Here is a 21,697-nt window from a genome sequence, read left to right as displayed (position 1 = left end):
TGAAATTTGCAAGCGGTCTCAAATATTGCAGGGTTTGGTTGAATTGGCATAGATTATTTTGATCACAACAAGATGGTGAAATTATTCCTGGAGGGACTTTTGTGACTTTTTGTCTCAATGTGTGACTTGTTCTTAGTTCAGACTCTGAGAATGGTTGACCGTGGAAATGAGAAGCTGTTCATGACATAAATAAATAAGTGTGTGTGTGTGTGTGTGTGTGTGTGTGTGTGTGTGTGTGTGTGTGTGTGTGTGTGTGTGTGTGTGTGTGTGTGTGTGTGTGTGTGTGTGTGTGTGTGTGTGTGTGTGTGTGTGTGTGTGTGTGTGTGTGTGTGTAGGACATGGTGCGTCGAGGGGAGATCCTAGATGACGGTGTGGAGGATGACTTCTATCTCCGTCGTCTCGACGCTGGGCTGTTTGTTCTGCAGCTGCTCTGTTACATCATGGTGGAGATCAGTAACTCTGGAATATCACAGGTAAACACTGTTTCATATAGTTATGATCAGTAACTCTGGAATATCACAGGTAAACACCGTTTCATATACGGTAGTAATGATCAGTAACTCTGGAATATCACAGGTAAACACTGTTTCATATACGGTAGTAATGATCAGTAACTGGAATATCACAGGTAAACACCGTTTCATATAGTATTGATCAGTAACTCTGGAATATCACAGGTAAACACCGTTTCATATAGTATTGATCAGTAACTCTGGACTCTACAGCACCACCTAGTATCCGGCCCGCGGGATGATTCTGACCGGCCCGCGAAAGATTACATGATAATAAAAAAAAGAAAAAAAAATTGCTTTTTTTTTTTTTTCTTTTTTTTTTCATGACAAAGTTGCAATACATTTCAAGGCAACTAGGCAGCAACAATCTCAAACACATGAAAACCCTGAAAGAAGTCAAACCATCAGCTGATCACCGGCACAGGTACTCATCCATGTTGGGAGCACTGCATGATGAATTTTCAAGGCGTTTTCAAGATTTCAAAAAGGTTGAGGATGAAATGCAGCTGGTTTCCTCTCCCTTTACCTGCAGTGTTGATAGTGCACCCACTGATGTTCAGCTTGAACTCATTGACCTGCAGTCTGATTCACTACTGAAAGAGCACTTTAAGTCAGCATCACTGCTAGAGTTCTACTCTGCTCTCAAGGAGGAGAACTTTCCAAACATAAGAAGACATGCTCAGAAGATGTTGGTTCTCTTTGGATCCACCTATATGTGAACAGACATTCTCAGTCATGACGTTTACCAAGTCCAGGTACAGATCCTCTCTCACTGATGAACATCTGGCAGCTGTGCTTCGCATCTCCACCTCAGACATGCAACCTGACTTTGATGGACTTGTTAAAGCTCAACAGAGACTGGATTTATCACACTGAATGAAAAAAAAGAACACTAAAATGTGGAAATATAACAAGTGAAATGGGACACTTGATATTTTTTTTTCTTTTTTTTGCACAGTTCTGAAAACATTAAATGTTTAACACTTTGGTCGCCAAGGACGCCTTAACTCGTCATTCCCCGCCATGCTAATTCTGCCAATGACGCCGTAACACGTCATTGAGATCAATATTTCAAAAATCTGTGATCGCAATCATATTTCTCCCCCGGAGACTTGAGATCTACTGTTGATCCCCTCTCAACTCTCCAACGGTTCAAGAGCGCCATCTGGTGGCCGATCGGCGGATCGCCCAAACCGGAAACCGGAAACGGAAACTGGTGCTCATCCAAATTCGGTCCGATCACTCGCTATAGGTCCCGGGACTCGAGCGTGACACAATGGATAGCGATCCGTTACCAATAACTCGATAAACAACAGGATTTGGACGTATATATACTATTATACAACCTGGAGATGGATCGCATATTTCAACATCCCATAATAGGAATATTTTTGCTCCACGCTCATCGCCCAACGGCCCGAGGAGACTGGGTGAGTTTCAGCGTTTTTTTTTACCGTGTTCGATACAAACTGCTCTAATGATCATATCACCCACACTAGATGAATCATCTAACGTTGGCCACGGAATTATAAACGACCCCCCCCCCCCCCCCCCATCCGGTCAACATCAGATGATAAGTAGTCACTTCTAGAAGCACGTCCATTTGAATTTTTTTATCTCGCGCAGATCGCTATCAAACTGTATTTGATCATCAATATACCGTACTTTTCGCACTATAAGCCGCACCTGACTATAAGCCGCAGCAGCTAAATTGAATGATGTGTACATATATAAGCCGCACTGGACTATAAGCCGCAGGTGTTTTAATGTTTAATTACTATATGTAATTAGCATTGGGACACAATACTGTCGGACAAATAACAAGCATTAACTCATTTACGAGTTGTATTAAGTTTAGCAAATAAGGGAACAGATAAATAACATTTCAATGCAGTCAAAAAAGCAATATTTAGATGTTTACATTTTCGAGTTTGGTCACGTCGAGTCACATATAAGCCGCACCGCTATATAAGCCGCAGGGTCGAAAAATGGGGAAAAAAGCCGCGGCTTATAGTCCGAAAAGTACGGTAATGCATTTAGGGCTATAAATCACGTTCTGCAGAATGCTGCAGAAAACGATAAAAACATATTTATACTTTAGACCGTATTTTAGTATGAATATGTGAATGAAAAAGTATAACGTTCCCACATCCTGAACGATAGATAATTGACGTTGAATGGGCCATAGTAATGTCAATTTAGCAATACAATTTAAAAAGTTATAGCCCTGCAAAGAAGGGGAACTTCTCCATAGACAAATAGAGCTGGCAGAGGACGGTATAATGATGTACATAAGCCTGGCAAAGAAAGTGTTAATATAGGCATGTAAAGTAAAAAAGGCTACTGGGACACTTTTCTTTACACAGTTCAGTGACATGTCTTGTTTATTTTGGCTATAAGATGATGTGATGTCTTTAGAAAGCTAAGAAAATCCTTGTTTCAATAGTATATGAAACTCAAAATAATAACTTTATTTGTATAGCACTTTTTCATACATGCCCTTTGTTATTAATGTTTCACATTTTGTTTATCATTTTGGAAATAAATTCTATTTGAATAAATGATATTTTTGAAAGCTAACCTCACCTTTTAATTGCCAAATAATAACATACACTCTTACCAGGGGTCAAAACAATGCCATTTACTGCTTTTTATATAGAAATAAAATGTATATTATGCATAATTGAGTTTGGAATTTTGGCCCCGGCCCTCCAACATATTTTCAGTTGCTCATTCGGCCCCCCGGGAAAAATAATTGCCCACCCCTGACCTAGAGGGGACAGCACCACCTAGAGTGGACAGCACCACATAGAGTACACAGCACCACCTAGAGTGGACAGCACCACATAGAGTGGACAGCACCACCTAGAGGGGACAGCACCACATAGAGTGGACAGCGCCACCTAGAGGGGACAGCGCCACCTAGAGTGTACAGCGCCACCTAGAGTGGACAGCACCACCTAGAGGGGACAGCGCCACCTAGAGTGTACAGCACCACCTAGAGTGGACAGCACCACCTAGAGTGGACAGCACCACATAGAGTACACAGCACCACCTAGAGTGGACAGCACCACCTAGACTGGACAGCACCACATAGAGTGGACAGCACCACCTAGAGGGGACAGCACCACCTAGAGTGGACAGCACCACATAGAGTGGACAGCGCCACCTAGAGGGGACAGCGCCACCTAGAGTGTACAGCGCCACCTAGAGTGGACAGCACCACCTAGAGTGGACAGTGCCACCTAGAGTGTACAGCGCCACCTAGAGTGTACAGCGCCACCTAGAGTGGACAGCGCCACCTAGAGTGGACAGCACCACCTAGAGTGGACAGCACCACCTAGAGTGGACAGCACCACCTAGAGGGGACAGCACCACCTAGAGTACACAGCGCCACCTAGAGTGGACAGCACCACCTAGAGTGTACAGCACCACCTAGAGTACACAGCACCACCTAGAGTGGACAGCACCACCTAGAGTGTACAGCGCCACCTAGAGTACACAGCACCACCTAGAGTGGACAGCACCACCTAGAGTGTACAGCGCCACCTAGAGTGGACAGCAAGGGTGTTCAATTAAAATTCAAAGAGAAAATCTCCTCAAGCAAAGGTCTGGATTTTGAAGTAGCCTAGTATTTGTATCAACGTATGTACAGTATGTAGTCGACAACTGACAACTTGAATAAAGAAAGTACAATTCAGTAATATTTCAACAATGTGTTTTCACATTGAAGTGGAGGGACTGAAGTCTTCTAATAATGAATAATGATATCTTCTCATTTCAAGTAAAATAAGGGCTGCATTTAAAAATAGAATTCAGAATAGAGAGCTTGCTATTTAAAATAAGTGCTACATACATTTTATTTTTAAATAAAACAGTTTTAAGCTATTTTATAATAAACAATCTGAACAACATCATAACAATTAAACAGCGTTAACAACTCTTTATTGTATCCCACTCGCCAGTGAGAGAAGTGAGCTTTAGACTCCTGCCAGGACTTTACATCTGGGTTGGAATGGTTGTCAGGGCTGTTCTCATACACATGTGTAGGTTCTCATTAATGAGACTGGAACCATATTATTTGGTTTTAATGTCCATAGTGGACTATCGGCCAATGTTGGCCAATCAAAGTCGACTATACAAATCCTTAGTCGGGGACAGGCCTGCCAGATATGGGTTCAAAGAGGTACCGGCCTGTTCATAACCCTGCTGTTGGTGTGTTTTGTACCCAGCTGAACCAGAGGGTCCACCAGATCCTGAACCTGCGAGGAGGTTCTGTCAAAGTGGTGCGACACATCATGAGGGGTGAGTTCTGCTTCTCTCTTCCCTGCTCCACACACTGTGTTCTGTGTCCGTGAGGAGGTGAGTTCTGCTTCTCTCTTCCCTGCTCCACACACTGTGTTCTGTGTCCGTGAGGGGGTGAGTTCTGCTTCTCTCTTCCCTGCTCCACACACTGTGTTCTGTGTCTGTGAGGGGTGAGTTCTGCTTCTCTCTTCTCTGCTCCACACACTGTGTTCTGTGTCTGTGAGGGGTGAGTTCTGCTTCTCACTTCCCTGCTCCACACACTGTGTTCTGTGTCAGTGAGGGGTGAGTTCTGCTTCTCTCTTCCCTGCTCCACACACTGTGTTCTGTGTCCGTGAGGGGTGAGTTCTGCTTCTCTCTTCCCTGCTCCACACACTGTGTTCTGTGTCCGTGAGGGGGTGAGTTCTGCTTCTCTCTTCCCTGCTCCACACACTGTGTTCTGTGTGTCCGTGAGGAGGTGAGTTCTGCTTCTCTCTTCCCTGCTCCACACACTGTGTTCTGTGTCCGTGAGGGGTGAGTTCTGCTTCTCTCTTCCCTGCTCCACACACTGTGTTCTGTGTCCGTGAGGGGTGAGTTCTGCTTCTCTCTTCCCTGCTCCACACACTGTGTTCTGTGTCAGTGAGGGGTGAGTTCTGCTTCTCTCTTCCCTGCTCCACACACTGTGTTCTGTGTCCGTGAGGGGTGAGTTCTGCTTCTCTCTTCCCTGCTCCACACACTGTGTTCTGTGTCCGTGAGGGGTGAGTTCTGCTTCTCTCTTCCCTGCTCCACACACTGTGTTCTGTGTCCGTGAGGGGTGAGTTCTGCTTCTCTCTTCCCTGCTCCACACACTGTGTTCTGTGTCCGTGAGGGGTGAGTTCTGCTTCTCTCTTCCCTGCTCCACACACTGTGTTCTGTGTCCGTGAGGGGTGAGTTCTGCTTCTCTCTTCCCTGCTCCACACACTGTGTTCTGTGTCCGTGAGGGGTGAGTTCTGCTTCTCTCTTCCCTGCTCCACACACTGTGTTCTGTGTCCGTGAGGGGTGAGTTCTGCTTCTCTCTTCCCTGCTCCACACACTGTGTTCTGTGTCAGTGAGGGGTGAGTTCTGCTTCTCTCTTCCCTGCTCCACACACTGTGTTCTGTGTCCGTGAGGGGTGAGTTCTGCTTCTCTCTTCCCTGCTCCACACACTGTGTTCTGTGTCCGTGAGGGGTGAGTTCTGCTTCTCTCTTCCCTGCTCCACACACTGTGTTCTGTGTCCGTGAGGGGTGAGTTCTGCTTCTCTCTTCCCTGCTCCACACACTGTGTTCTGTGTCCGTGAGGGGTGAGTTCTGCTTCTCTCTTCCCTGCTCCACACACTGTGTTCTGTGTCAGTGAGGGGTGAGTTCTGCTTCTCTCTTCCCTGCTCCACACACTGTGTTCTGTGTCAGTGAGGGGGTGAGTTCTGCTTCTCTCTTCCCTGCTCCACACACTGTGTTCTGTGTCAGTGAGGGGTGAGTTCTGCTTCTCTCTTCCCTGCTCCACACACTGTGTTCTGTGTCAGTGAGGGGTACAGCGTTTCACATGACCTTCTCCAAGCGGTTGATCTTTAGATGCCAAAATACAGTATGAAGGTTTTTTGGAACTTTCTTTACGTGTTAAGTTCCAAAAACCTTCATATTTTCCCATCTAAAGATCAAACGCTTGGAGAACGTTATGTGTCATGTTATATTATAGGTGTGTTTTACTCCACTGTTTACACACTTGACCAACGGAAACAAATAGTTTACAGCCACAAAATACTGCAAATAGAATAATACAAAATTTAAAAAAGTTCAAAGATTTAAGAAGTAAGTCGTATCAACAGCTCAAGTCAATCAATGAGAGTATGAAAACATGTCTCCAATTCCTATTCTTCCTTTGGGTTCTGCACATGGAAAAAGCACTTATTATTATTATTATATTAGTATTATATTAATATGCTGCATAATTGAACAGTGACTCCCATGGAAATGGTCTGTATCATTGGTGGCCATTGCACCATTGGTTTAGCTGTCTGCTCTCACACATGCACATAGACACACACACACGCACAGGCACACATACAGTACACACACACACACACACACACACACACACACACACACACTGTGCATCCGGGTGGCATATGGGGCTGCAGACAGAGCGATCGGTTATGCATGGCTGTGTGGGCTGTGTAGCGATTCCCCTGCCGTCAGGCTCTGTGCATGTGCACATGTCTGGGAAGTGTAGCGGTGTGTGTGTGTGTGCATGTGCGCACACAGTGTAGCTGTTCCCTAGTCGTCATGGCGTCTTAGTGGCACTGTAGGCGAATCAGCATGAACCGCACGTCCTCCGTATCCCTGGAGACCCACTTGTGTCTGAGGGAGAGAAAGAGAGTGTGTGTGAATACTGTCCATTGCCATGTATTATATATTTTTATATATTTCTTAAATAAATGGGTCTGTGTGTTAATACTGTCCATTGCCATTTAGTCCCTTTATATGTTTGTATATGTCTTAAATAAAGGGGCGTATAGTATGTGTGTAATATAAGTATACTATGAGAATCCACTCTTGACAAACCACCTTTGATGTGAGGATATTTCGGGTTGTGAGGACAAAAACGCTGATTATTGGGTTATGGTCAGGGTAAAGGGCTAGGGAATAAATATAATTAAATACAATGTCCTCACAAGTATAGGATGTGTGTATGTATGCATGCGTGTCCTTGTCCTTCATATGACACTTTTTGCATACTAATATTCCCCTGTGTGTGTGTGTTTTGTGTTTATGTGAAGGTTTGTTCATGCATCTGTAAGCATGTGTGTACGGAAGCTGTGTTTGTGTGGTGTGGTGTGGTTGTGTTGTGGTGTGGTTGTGTTGTGTTTGTGTGGCTGTGTTGTCGTTAGGGTTGCCCCCCGGACCCCGGTTATAAATTGGAACCGGTACTGAATTAGAAAAAAACGGAGTATTAATAAGCTCCGACGTTATCGGTACTGCTATCGATACTCGAGAAATTATTATTATTATGAGTTTTTTTTTCGAGGAATTTAAACGTTGCGAACTATCTCTCCTCTCTCTGTCTGCGCGAGAAGCGAGCCGCAGCAAGCCATTACACACACTTGTCGCGAGCCGCTCACTCACACACGGGTAGGGAGGTGCCTGTCCGTGGCTAGCTACGTTAGCTACGGAGCTAATAGAGTGTACCATCCAGCAACACTGAAACTGACTAACGTTAACGTTATGCCGACTCGCCGAGTTCATACTACACTACACGTATGAACTCGACATAGCGTTAACGTTACTCCGTTTCCATGAAGTGTTTAATTAGCAGCAATCTGTTGTTGTTGAAAATGTTACGTTAACGTGGCTAGCTACGTTAGCTACGGATGGCCAGGTTAAACACAGGTTTTTGTTTTTTAAGAGGGGGGGTTTGATTTGATTGAAGTTTATTTCAAATATGCAACACAACAAACAAATATCAAGTACAGATATAGCCTTAAGCCGTTCAAATAATAAATAGTACATTTAAATGTAAATATGTAAATAATAATCTAAAAGAACCGATAAGAGTGTCGATAAAGTACCAAACCGTTAAGCAGTATCGATAAGAGTAGTAGTATCGATACAATCCTAACGATACCCATCCCTAGTTGTCGTGTGGTGTGGGTGTGGTGTGGTGTGGTTGTAGAGTGGGTGTGGTGTGGGGTTCTCTCCCGTGTGTGTCTGTGTGTGTCTGTGTCTGTGTATGTGTGTGTGCGTGTGTGTGTGTGGTTTCACTAAAAAGGTTAAGTAGATGCAGGCAGTGGCGGTGGGCTCTCTTGTCTTGACCTTAATGGGTTTAACAGCTGAATGAGAAGCAGCCCTGGGGCAGAGAACGGCTAATGGCCTCGGAAGACCAGGCCTTTCATTAATGTGCTAAAATGCCATGAGTTATTTTACCCTGTTGGAGGATGAGAAGCAGGCTTAATTGATTGTGACAGAATATATACAGAGGTAGAGGAGTTGTATACAGAATATATACAGAGGTAGAGGAGTTGTATACAGAATATATACTGAGGTAGAAGAGTTGTATACAGAATATATACAGAGGTAGAGGAGTTGTATACAGAATATATACTGAGGTAGAAGAGTTATATACAGAATATATACAGAGGTAGAGGAGTTATATACAGAATATATACTGAGGTAGAGGAGTTATATACAGAATATATACTGAGGTAGAGAAGTTGTATACAAATATATACTGAGGTAGAGAAGTTGTTTCCAGAATATATACTGAGGTAGAGGAGTTATATACAGAATATATACTGAGGTAGAGGAGTTATATACAGAATATATACTGAGGTAGAGGAGTTATATACAGAATATATACTGAGGTAGAGAAGTTATATACAGAGGTAGAGGAGTTGTATACAGAATATATACTGAGGTAGAGAAGTTATATACAGAATATATACTGAGGTAGAGGAGTTGTATACAGAATATATACAGAGGTAGAGGAGTTGTATACAGAATATATACTGAGGTAGAGAAGTTGTATACAGAATATATACTGAGGTAGAGGAGTTATATACAGAATATATATGTAGAGGAGTTATATACAGAATATATACTGAGGTAGAGAAGTTATATACAGAATATATACTGGGGTAGAGGTGTTATATACAGAATATACTGAGGTAGAGAAGTTATATACAGAATATACTGAGGTAGAGAAGTTATATACAGAATATACTGAGGTAGAGAAGTTATATACAGAATATATACTGAGGTAGAGGAGCAGCAGTAGTAGGATGTGGAGGACGTGGGCTTCAGAGCTACCAGACACCCAGCGTGGTACTGTCACCTCACACCCAGAGTGATACTGTCACCTCACACCCAGAGTGGTACTGTCACCTCACACCCAGAGTGATACTGTCACCTCACACCCAGAGTGATACTGTCACCTCACACCCAGAGTGGTACTGTCACCTCGCACACCCAGAGTGCTACTGTCACCTCACACCCAGAGTGATACTGTCACCTCACACACCCAGAGTGGTACTGTCACCTCACACACCCAGAGTGGTACTGTCACCTCACACCCAGAGTGATACTGTCACCTCACACACCCAGAGTGATACTGTCACCTCACACCCAGAGTGATACTGTCACCTCACACACCCAGAGTGATACTGTCACCTCACACACCCAGAGTGGTACTGTCACCTCACACACCCAGAGTGATACTGTCACCTCACACACCCAGAGTGATACTGTCACCTCACACACCCAGAGTGATACTGTCACCTCACACCCAGAGTGATACTGTCACCTCACACCCAGAGTGATACTGTCACCTCACACACCCAGAGTGATACTGTCACCTCACACACCCAGAGTGATACTGTCACCTCACACACCCAGAGTGATACTGTCACCTCACACCCAGAGTGATACTGTCACCTCACACCCAGAGTGATACTGTCACCTCACACACCCAGAGTGATACTGTCACCTCACACACCCAGAGTGATACTGTCACCTCACACCCAGAGTGATACTGTCACCTCACACACCCAGAGTGATACTGTCACCTCACATCCAAGGTCTCAAATAACCTCTTATTTCCCTGTTGGCTAACTTGAAATATTGTATAGTTGACACCCAGTTATTACTATTGAGTAGGGCTGTTACGTTATGAATTTCGACATATTACCCTAATAAGTTGCAGTGTTTTCACAAAAATCTTTTTTTTTTACTTACAAAAATGCTTGTCAACTTGCCTACTTTGCTTTAGTCACAATTCATATCTCGCCAAATTTTCTGTTGTATTGTCATTGCAACATCTGTACAGTTACAATAATGTTCCTCATACTAATTGAATCATACAGTAGCATTTATAGTTCTGTGTGTCCAGCATTGAGTCTGGACCTGGACATGAGGTACCCACTGAGGACCAGAGCTGCACCCAGCCAGTGACCTCACTAATGGTCCGAGTTGTATCGCAGCTTGCTCTCTTTTACGGGGTCACCATGGTGACGGCAGCAGAGAGGTCTGCAAACTTCACTTCTTTGCTGACTGGTAGTAAAACTGTGGACTGGTAGATTTCCAAAGCTGTGACCGACAATGTCACTCACTCACTAATTCACTGTTTGATTGACCGATTGATTCACTCACACTTAAAGGCACACGCCAACATTGGGGGAATGTGCTTACCGTTTTCTACAGCGTCAGACAAGAAGATGGATACCAATTGTCTCTCTGTGCGTTTAGTAGAAAGCTACAGATACAGCCCTGAAAAATCAAAGCTCTACTGCTCCTCTACCACTACTCCACTCCAAACTGATTTTGTGACTCCTATTGTTCTGGACCGGGCCAGATTTCACCTCCACTGCTTCCCACAGGCTGGGGAGATTTTCATCTTACATTTTTATTCGTCCCAAAACGCCCCAGCCCCATCCGATTTCTTAGCTTTTTTCACTGTTTACTTATCATGCATTGCAACACTAATATATGGGCAGTACCCCAAGTCAGACTGCCCACATAAAAATTATCTTGGGGGTCTGAGGGCAGTAGCCCCCGACCCCCTCCCTGGGGAAGCACTTAAGTTAAGTACCCTACATTTGTTCACGTTTAGACCCAGCCACCAGCCCCCGAAAATTAACACCGGAGTGCTAGTTCTAAAGTGGTAGAAGAGTGGCAGAAGCGCAGCAGTAGGGTACTGAATCTGAAGTGCTTCATCTGTATCCGGACCAGCTACCCCAGCTGTTGGCCAAAAACACCCCTCCCGGATTTTAAGCTAGGCTAGTGGTCATTTGTGCTAAGCTAGGCTAGCTTGCAGGCAGATAGCTTTCTACTAAACACGCGGAGAGTAAAATTTGTGTCTTATCTTCTCGTCTGAATCTGGAGAGGACTGTAAGCGCATTTCCCCTAATGTTGGCGTGTTCCTTTAACCGCACTGCCCCTAGTGGCGGTTCACAGGCATGTCGCTTTGTTTAAGACCAGTTCAATCTATGAGTATGGATCAACTGGTAGAGGGTAGACTGACTATGTGCTGTAAACTTCACAGCATGCTTTAGGTGTTAAAAGATCCACCATGTAAACAGAAGAGCGGCGTGCGGATGTGATGGTTTTGTGTTTTATTATTGTGATGTTTGTTAAATGTGTGTGTTTTCTTTAGTTTACAAACTTTATAAAAAAAATAACATTATAGATAAACACCCACAACACTCCCCCCATCCCACCACTGCCCCAGCTCAACCTAGATCCCCCACCCCCTCCGGACTCCGGTCCCAGGACACCCACAGCCCTAAGATACGGGGGGGGGAGGGGTTCACAAATGAACAGATTTGTGACTATAGATTACGCTATTTGATCAAGAAGTTCTACCTCAGAGTTATTTGGAGATCCTGCAGAGGCTCCGCTGAGGGCTGGTAACAGAACCCGGCCAGCGACCTGCTAATGGTGTCACAGGGAGAAAGAGAGAGTGTCTGTAGAGACGAGACGAGACAGAGAGAGACCATGACCTTTCTGTCTGGCTATATCCAGGGGATCACTTCGAGCGGCATCTGGGGCAGCGAGGGGAGGCCAGCTCTCTACATGTATACATAGGCTCGTTCATTTGTATTCCAAGATGGCTTGCTGTGTGTGTGTGTGTGCGTGTGTGTGTGTGCGCGCGTTGGATGTGGTGTGTGTGTGTGTGTGTGTGTGCGCGTGCGATTGATTAGTGGATGCATTTCAGCATTGACACCCTGGGAGTCATTTCCAGGGGTTTGTGGGGGGTAGGGAGTGGGCATATTGAGGGGGAGATTGAAGGCCAGCAGTAGGTGTCCTATACACACAAGCCGCATACATCACCAGGAAGCCATGGTGCTAAGTAATGATTGGAGATGTGACTCAACACTGTACAGATGCACCACTGAAAATTCAAACCACTTCTGCTGCTGGTCTGCTGCTCCTCTGCCACTATAGAACTAGCACTCGGGTGTTATATTTCGGGGGGTTGGTGGCTGGCTCCCAAAGTGAACAAAGGGAGGGCACTTAACTTAAGTGCTGCCCCAGGGAGGGGGTTGGCGGCTACTGCCCTCAGACCACCAAGATCATTTTTATACGGGCAGTCTGACTTGGGGTACTACTGCCCATATATTAGTGTTGCAATGCATGATAAGTAAACAGTGAAAAAAGCGAAGGAATCGGATGGAGCTGGGGCGTTTGGGACGAATACAAATTTAAGATGAAAATCTCCCCAGCCTGTGGGAGGCAGTGGAGGTGTGAAATCTGGCCCGGTCCAAAACAATAGGAGTCACAAAATCAGTTTGGAGTGGAGTGGTAGAGGCGCAGTAGAGGTTTGATTTTTCAGTGCTGGATCTGTATCTTGTCACTATGTAACAAACATAATGTCTCGAGTTCTGACTGAGTGCATCGACGATAGTGTGCCTCCGTCAGCAAGAAGCCGCTGCGCACAGCTTCCCCGGCGTATTCCAGGAGTTTCTAAACGGCCTCCCTCCAGCTCCCTCCTCTGACAGCCATGTGCTCCACCGCCGCCCCGCTCTCTCCACCCGGGGCTGTTGTCAGAGCCCCTCCTTTCATTCTCTCCTCTCCTCTCGCCACCGTTTCGCCGCCAGGAAAGTAGTGTTTTTTCCCATCTAGCGTGTGGAGGTCCCTGGGCTTAGTGTGTAATCCCTGCCTCGGAGCTACAGCCTGTCTGCCTCCACTGGGGCTGCAGCAGCTATAGTCTCTCTGCCCATTAGACCCACTAACACACCACTACTCGGCCCGCTGTGCTGCGCGGACACACAGCACACACAACACACACAACACACGCGGTTCAGTGGACTGATCTTGCGCTCTCGGATGTGATGCCCACACGCAAACGCACACATTGAAGGACACACAAATGTATGTCCACACACACAAATGTATGTCCACACACACACACACATACACACACAATGTAGATCACACATGTACATTGTACACACACACACACACACACACACACACACAATCTAGAACACACATACAATGTACACACACACAAACACGGTTCACTTTGCTGGTCTCTGAGGTCTCGTGCGTGACGTCTGCACAAGCAATGGAGAACACACACACCCAAGCGCCCGACACACACACACACACACATACACACACACACACACACACACACACACACACACACACACACACACACACACACACACACACATACACGTACACACACAGACTGCTTTGCTACACAAGCAACACCTTGTCCTCTCCTGGTTGGGCAGGCCTTTGGTTTGGTGAAGCCAATGCAGAACATGGAGGGCGTTTGGCTGCACAGACGCAATGAACACTAGTGTTGGGGAAGCTAGTTTGAAAGCATACTGTAGTTTTGCAAGCTACCAATTACTGATCACTGGCGTTCAAAAATCTCGTATGACACATGAGCTGTCTCAAAGTTCATGTTCCTTTTTTTGATGGACAAAGAACTAGTTTACAGTTTAAGTAGTTAACTGGCCTTTCTGACAACGGGGCATAGCGGACAGGTCCACAACCTACTACTACTTCATCTTTTTTTTAAGCAAATACCCCTGTTCTGATCAGACAATCCCTTTGAAAAATCCATGAAATGTGTGCATCTACATTGTAAAGGTAAAAGATTTAAAAACATGTTCATATCAGCCTGAGGTCGAGAGCGTCCGGCAGGGTGATTTGTTGGCCCCTGTGGTCTTTCAGTGAGCTAACGTGATCTGTGGTGTGTTTGCAGAGTACGCGGAGAGCATCGGAGACGGGAAGTCTGAAGAGTTCAAAGAAGCAGAGCAGAAGAGGATCATGGACCTTGTAGACAACTTCTAATCACACACACACACACACACACACACACACACACACACACACACACACATGCACGCACATACACACACACTTTCTCCTTGAAGGAGAATTTACCAGCAGTCAAAATCTACCAACGCAGTCCCTGAAGTTATGCCCTTAACTCCTGTATTCCAGAGACGGTTGTACAGTACAGCCAACAAAATAAAAACCATGATCTATGATTGACCCAATGTTTTCGCCTGTGAAATGGTGGGTTTTAAAAGTGCCCCTTTCATTATTTTATACAGGTAGATACAGATGGATTCCTTAGAATATAAAATTACTTTTGAATGATGCTTGGTTGCCTGCAAAGTGTTTGGTAAATTAGATAAATGTACCAATTGCAACCAAAAATGTCCAAGCTTTTGGCCCATGGCTGGTGTTAATTTCTCACACATTTCTCACACTATATTAAGGATTTGAAAGTGCAGGGGTTTAGGGCTGCATGTATGTCCTCTCTTTGGGAGTGCAGGGGTTTAGGGCTGGGTGTATATCCTCTCTTAGCAGTGGATACATTGGCACAGCCACACCGTGGAGCTAGAATGAGCTACAGATACCATTATGTGTCTATGTCGAGTTGCTGAGACCACAAGATCATGTAAATCCTTCAGATAAAGAACTGCATATGTCCGTTTAAACAATGTTTTGACTGCCCATTTATTTTCTGTGTTCTAAAGTCCAAATCACCTGGGAGTGGGGGAAAACACTCCAATGTCTACTGTTTTCAACTGTGAATGCACATAACATTCCAACTAAAGATCTGTAGGTAATTAGGTTTGTTTGAAACCATTAAAACTGACTTGTATTGGGGCGGCTAAGTGGCGCAGTGGGCAAGGCGCTCACCACTAGTGCAGGAGATGCTGGGTTCGAGCCCAGCTCTCGGCATTGCTACCAGCTTGGCTGGTCGTTCATACTAACACAATTGGCAGTGTTAGGGGTGGGAAAGCTGGTGGGTGGGTCCTGGTCGTTGTAAACAGCGACTCCTACAGTTCGGTCGGGGCGCCTGCTCAGCGAGGAAAGGATCTAAGGGGGGTAGTGTGATCCTTCCACACGTTACACCCTCTCAGTGAGAGTCCGCGCTGCCAGGTGAAAAGAAGCGGTTGATTGGCAACACATGTGTCGGAGGAAGTATTTGATAGCCTCCACTCTCCCAGACTGACCGTAGGGGGTAGGTGCGCAGCGACCAGGAAGGGGATTGGGAATTGGCATAACGACTAACATTGGGATGGGAGGAAAAAGGAGGGGGGAAATTTTTTTTTTTTAAATTCAAAAAACGGAATTGTATTTGTTTTGTTTGAATGATTCAGCTATCACCAGATTGCATAGAAATGTTCAGATTTAACATGGATTACACCCCCAGCTCCCCGACATAGTGCAAACAAACTGTTCTTTTCTAATAATAAATCAAATTAATTTGATAGTAAAATCCCTGTGTTTGTGTTGTCCTTGCTCGTCTGTTTTCATAAGGAGGCTCAGGTTGAGATTGCGAGCCTGGCTGTTGGCTAACCATGTGTCGATGAATCTCATGATGTATCTGTGCTGGTTACTGTCGCGCGGCGGCAAGAGGAACAGACTTGAGAGCAGGACAACAAGCCTTTATCTAACGGGGTCTTTTTCCACAGACATGACGCCTGGTGGCCTGAGTCTAGTTTGTTGTTGGTTATATCGCCTGCTACACACCACTGTGCCCCCAGCAAGCTAGCAAGCCGTCACCCAACTGCTTTATGCTTCCACTGTGAGGCTGTGCACACAGGCGCACACACACACACACTTTGAATTAAGGCTTTTCTCACAAAGAAAGTGAAGCCAAAGGCAATGTTTCACCCTCTGTAGACAATAAAGTTGTATTGTATTCTTTCTTCAACTAGCTCTCTCTTTTTGTCACATCGCAACACATTATTATAAGTGATACAAATCTATACTCTTACCAGTGTTTGCTTATCTCTGAAGTCACTTTGCTCACTTGAGATCATTTTTAAGTGTGTCGGAGAGAAGGAGGCCAGACAGACCGAATGACTGGTCCTCTCCCAGAATTAGATCAATTTATCAACTCCAGACTGGAGACTTTCAAGAAACATGATTTTAGCCAGTCTGCCTAATAATATAATATTAATATCTGATCATGATAACGACTGTTTACTTCCTGTGATTGTTAATGATTAACAACACTTTAAATGATTCCATCACCACAGACTTGCCTGCTTGACAGAGTAGCAGAAGAGGCCCCACACAGATTGGAAACTCATAAATTGGGTCAGTTTTATTATACAAGAGCCAGCGTCGATGCCTAAATGAGAAACGATCCACCAGCCTGAGATTCAGACGCCAGCCAGATAATGGCATGCTCTCATCTGAAGGACGTCATCATGCCCATACCAATGTCTTGTTTACAGCGCAGTCACTGAAGCGGCAGCATCTACAATCACTCACCGCAGCCATCAGTGGCGCGTCTCCGGTTACCGGGGCGTAATCATGGCGGGCGGGAGGGGGGTCTCCCGACAGCTGTCACGTCTGCCCCTCTGTCGGTGAGTTCTAATATCGGCCAATAACGAGACGGAGGGAGAGGATCATTTGCATATTGTATTGGCAGGGAGAGCGCGCCCCGTGCATCTCTTATCGGTGATTATGACTGCAGCGTGTTTAACAGTGGTTGTACAGCAATTTCACAGCTGAGGGGAGGGAGAATAATTGTATTTTCCGAATGATTGAGTACGAACACAGTGCACCGCTGTGCCGTGGCTTCCTTCTCCAGAGTGTTTCCAAAGGCAGCGAGCGGCACACTTTGAGAAGTAGTCCATGGGCCAGAGCCCAAGATTTCACTTGTCGTTCTCGGTACCACTCAAGGTGACAAAGCTTACTTATACTTTTTGAAAATATCTATGTTTGTAGATGATATTTTGGTATGATAGCCCTTCCTGAGTGGTAGCTGTATCATAATTATCAAGTCATGATAATACAATATTGTGAAACATTGACAGATGTCCTCTACTACGTGAGTCTAAAGCAGGGTATGCACCAGCATCTGAAATGCAATTTACCTGAGGGGGTGGGTATACTTCATGAGCTGATAACTATGATACAGCTACCCACTCAGGAAGGGCTATCATACCATAATATCATCTACAGAGATCTTTAAAAAAAAATTATATGTAAATTTTGTCACCTTGAGTGGTACCGATATCTGACTGGTCTGGCCCATGGACTAAAGGGACTGAGAGGAGACCACAGTGCCGTGGTATTCAGTGCAGTAATAAACTGGGTGGTTAACCGTTAATACTAGAACATTGTGTCATTCTGAACACTTCTGTGTGGCTATGGGTAGTGGTGGCGTTTGTGGTTCTTTTCTATTATGTTTCTACTATCTTTCCATCAGTATTATCACAACCACCTAGGTTAAAAGAGGTGTTATTCTCCACCAGCACTCAAATGGCACAGGATGACTGGGCTGACATTTCAGCACCTTGGACAGCGCCGCGACAGGAGCAGCTGTCTGCCTCCCAGAAAGCAGAGCAGACTTATGCCTTCAATAAGTTGTTGACACGTTACATACAAACACTGCAGGGTAGGACCCCCCCCCCCCTACACTGGTGCAAATGTAATTAAATATTTGATTGAATTGTGTTTGTTTCAAGCCGCCCTTGCAAGTAATTCACAAGGCCAGAGCAGTCAAACAAGCTGCCAAGTGAAACAAGCCCAGCTGCGCTTTCCTATCTTTTTAACACTCTGCTAGACACCTGTCTTACCCCGAAAATCCGATCGTTAGAAAAAGCTTGGTTTATTTATGTCCAGTAAAGTAAGCCACTGTGATCGTTACAGAAACATGTTTCAGGTTCGGTAGAAATAGACATAGGGGGTCCTTACCTTAGCCAAGAGGTACTCCAAAAAGAATAATTCCAATGATCCCATCGGCGATCGTGATTACTCATTTATATGTAATTACACGTGTTTACGGGACACTATAGGTTTTTAGGCAGGCAGATCTGCTAGTGATTGCTTTGCAGGAGCTCCTCCCCCTCAGAGCGAGTCTTGATAGTCCATTTCATTCATTGTCTCGCCTGTTCCCGTTCTATCAGAGTTCAAAAGGTAGGTGATATTGCCACCTGGTGATATTCGATCATCATTGCAATTCCAACATAGTTAGATGAATCATAGACACCTAGATGGCTCCGGCTGACCGTATAGAACAGGGATCAAAGGAAAGGATCAAAGGATCAAAATCTGAGTATACTCAACCGTTGGCGAGATAACCCGACTATACTCAGGTATGGCCATTAAAGAGTTAAATTGTGCCTGTGTCTCCCTTTTTGTTGCAAGCTTGAGCCAGCTTGTAACAGAGTTAATAACATATAGAGACTAATGAAAATATTTCCCCAAACTACTTCCACCCAAGGAACTCAGTAAAAAGAAAATCTGATTAAAACACATCTTGATTATATTTCAGGACAAGAAAGCAAGAAAAGCTGAAAATGTTCTACACATCTCTATTTTTCCCTTACGTTAATATTGGAAATAATATTGTAACAACGATTGTCTCCATGCTGTTATGCCCTTTTTTGTGTAAACAAGGCCAAAAGTGGAAGACAAATGTGAAGCGACTAATTTCTCCTACAGAAACAAATGATCACATTATATAAGAAAATTTAATTCAGTGAAATATTTATTATTAAGGTTCAAACAAAGTTATATTTCAGTATAAAAAGGTGTTTCCATATATGCACTGGATATCATTGACTGGATATCTTCTTTGTTGGCACAACATATTGTTATTTTTGTATTTGTATTTTGTGCCCTAAACTACTAATCATCATCATGATCATCATCGCTAGAGAGATTGTCAAAGTCTATCTCTTCAATCTCTATCTCTTCCTCCTGATCATCACACCTGTACTCTCCATCCTCCTCATCCATGTTATTTTTTGCATAATCTGCCTCCTTATCAAGAGCTTCTTGCTCTTCTGACTCCACTTGGGCCAGTACCTCAACAAGAGAAGGGGGGAGGATGGGTCCAACCGTCCAGACTGGTTCTAACCCCCCTCATCTATTGTCTTCTCCCAGCCCATACCCTGATCATAGGGGTTGGGCCTCTTGAATATTGGCTGGTCTGCTCTTTTGTAACAGGTGATTCTGAAGTTGGCTCACTGTACATGGGGGCTGCCATGGGGGGTGGCAAGCATTCAAGGTCTACTTTGGAGTTTGCATTCAGCACTTTATCAGCACCCAGCATATTGGCCCCCACAGCATCAACTGACTTCATCCGACCATGGCCATCCACAATGCATGTGAAGGACTTCATCTCCTGTTGGAGCTCATCTGCCACAATTAGCCAAGCTGACTGAAAGCCTTCTGGAACCTATAGGGTTCTTCTGCAGCTTCTTCGAGGGATTCACCTTTCCGTTGACCGCTGGTACAGTCTTCCCCAGAAAAGACACAGTATATCTGCAGAATGCTACAGTACTCAGAACCCAGCAACTCAGACGGTTTGGACACATGTGTTAGCTTGCGATTGCATGCCAGTGCAGTGGTCGAGGTATATGGAGAGGTTTGTCATGCTGGCACGGTAGAGGATGATCATCCGTTTGTCTGTGTCAGGGGTCCTCACCGCGCTGGACTTGTACCGCCACTTGACAGCCTGGTGGAGGTAGAGGACGACTCGGCTGCCTCTCTCTCTCTCTTCGATAGTTCCATCCATTTCGCCTCCTGTGATTTGATTAAGTCCGGCTGGTAGCAATCTGTGGAGAAGACGCAGAGCAAGGCCCAAAATACATAGCAAATTCCCTAGTTAGTTATCTGCCCTCAAGAACGCTACGGTCATCCACTACAGGTTTATTAGACACACCCAGAAACCAAAAGAGGATCGGAAGTATGGCATTTGCCAACTATGCCCCAAAACTATGGAACACACTACCAACACACATCAGAAACGCCAGCTCCATATACACATTTTTAAAGGAAAATTCAAAACGTACCTATACAGTCTAGCTTACAAATAGTGTACCATGCCTTAGGGAAAGCGAGTATCTTATTGAAATGTTTTTTATTATTATGTGTTTTAAAATTTTATGTATTGATCTTTTGCTGAAATGTTATTTTACTGTGCTTTGCCTATTGCCGTACTTTTATTACTGTTGTCTTATTAATGTGATGCTTTATATATGCGTATGTTTGTGTACAGCACTTTGAGCTGCGTGACATGTATGAAAGGTGCTTTATAAATAAATACTTACTTACTTACTACTTACTTACAGTGGTGCTTGGGAATTATATGGTCCAAGAGCTGCATGCAGATCTCTCCACAGGTTGGTCCAAGAGCTGCATGCAGATCTCTCCACAGGTTGGTGGGAGGTTGGTCATCATGTGGAGGAGGGAACTGCCATCCATTATGAAGAGTGTGTCCTTAGGGTAGGTCATGTCCTCATCCCTGTCCTGGAGCAGATAGTGAAGGATGGTGGCCTTGTTTGTCTTGGCAAAAAAGACATTGGGGAAGTCAAGTGCATGAGGAGCAGGGTAACACACAAGTGATTGGAGGTTGATGGGCATATCCAGCATCTGGGACTTAAGCAGCAGCTGGCAGGCAAGGTTGCTCTGCTCCTGGTGCATGAAGAGCTGCAATGGAATATGAAGAAACAAGTGTAGCATTAATACAATGTCAACCTTTTTGTTTTTTTATGAAGTATGATATAGCCATTTGTGAATCAGTTGAGACAATATCCACCTTGCCCTGTGCATATGTGAGCGTGACCTTCTTGCTGCAGTGATCCATCGTCTTAAGTTTAATCTTCTTCAGTTTAAGAACCCCTTCTTCTTGGAGACAACGTTTTCATGGATAAACAACTGCTCCTTGGCAGCCCTGCCTGCAACCTCAGCCACCTCAACCTTTGGATCTATAGGAGCCCCAGATGCCAGTGAGTAGAAACATTTTGTCAGGGATCTTCCAGGGGTTGGTGAAGCCACTGATGGCCAGGATGACTTCTTGATCTGGGCAGGCTCCACCTCACGGTGCTTCCATGCCTTCTAGAATTCTGGATCATCAACCATGCTGCATATCTCCAGTCAGCTCGTAGAGGTTGTATG

General features: G+C 44.9%; 1 protein-coding gene across 1 annotated transcript in view; it reads left to right on the top strand.

The window, feature by feature from the left end:
- The window catches only part of ctnnbl1 (catenin, beta like 1), a 134,825-nt gene extending 118,490 nt beyond the window's left edge, over nt 1-16,335 (top strand). Inside the window, exons 14-16 of the mRNA XM_084333639.1 lie at nt 336-473; nt 4,745-4,817; nt 14,520-16,335. Coding sequence (XP_084189765.1) covers nt 336-473; nt 4,745-4,817; nt 14,520-14,608 — 300 coding nt within the window. The 3' untranslated portion in view covers nt 14,609-16,335. The remainder of the gene's footprint in view (nt 1-335; nt 474-4,744; nt 4,818-14,519) is intronic.
- The last annotated feature ends 5,362 nt before the right edge of the window (nt 16,336-21,697 follow it).

This window comes from Notolepis coatsorum (genome assembly GCF_963971535.1).
Source record: "Notolepis coatsorum genome assembly, chromosome: 17".
Taxonomy (NCBI): domain Eukaryota; kingdom Metazoa; phylum Chordata; class Actinopteri; order Aulopiformes; family Paralepididae; genus Notolepis; species Notolepis coatsorum.
This window is presented reverse-complemented; position numbering and strand designations above follow the sequence as displayed.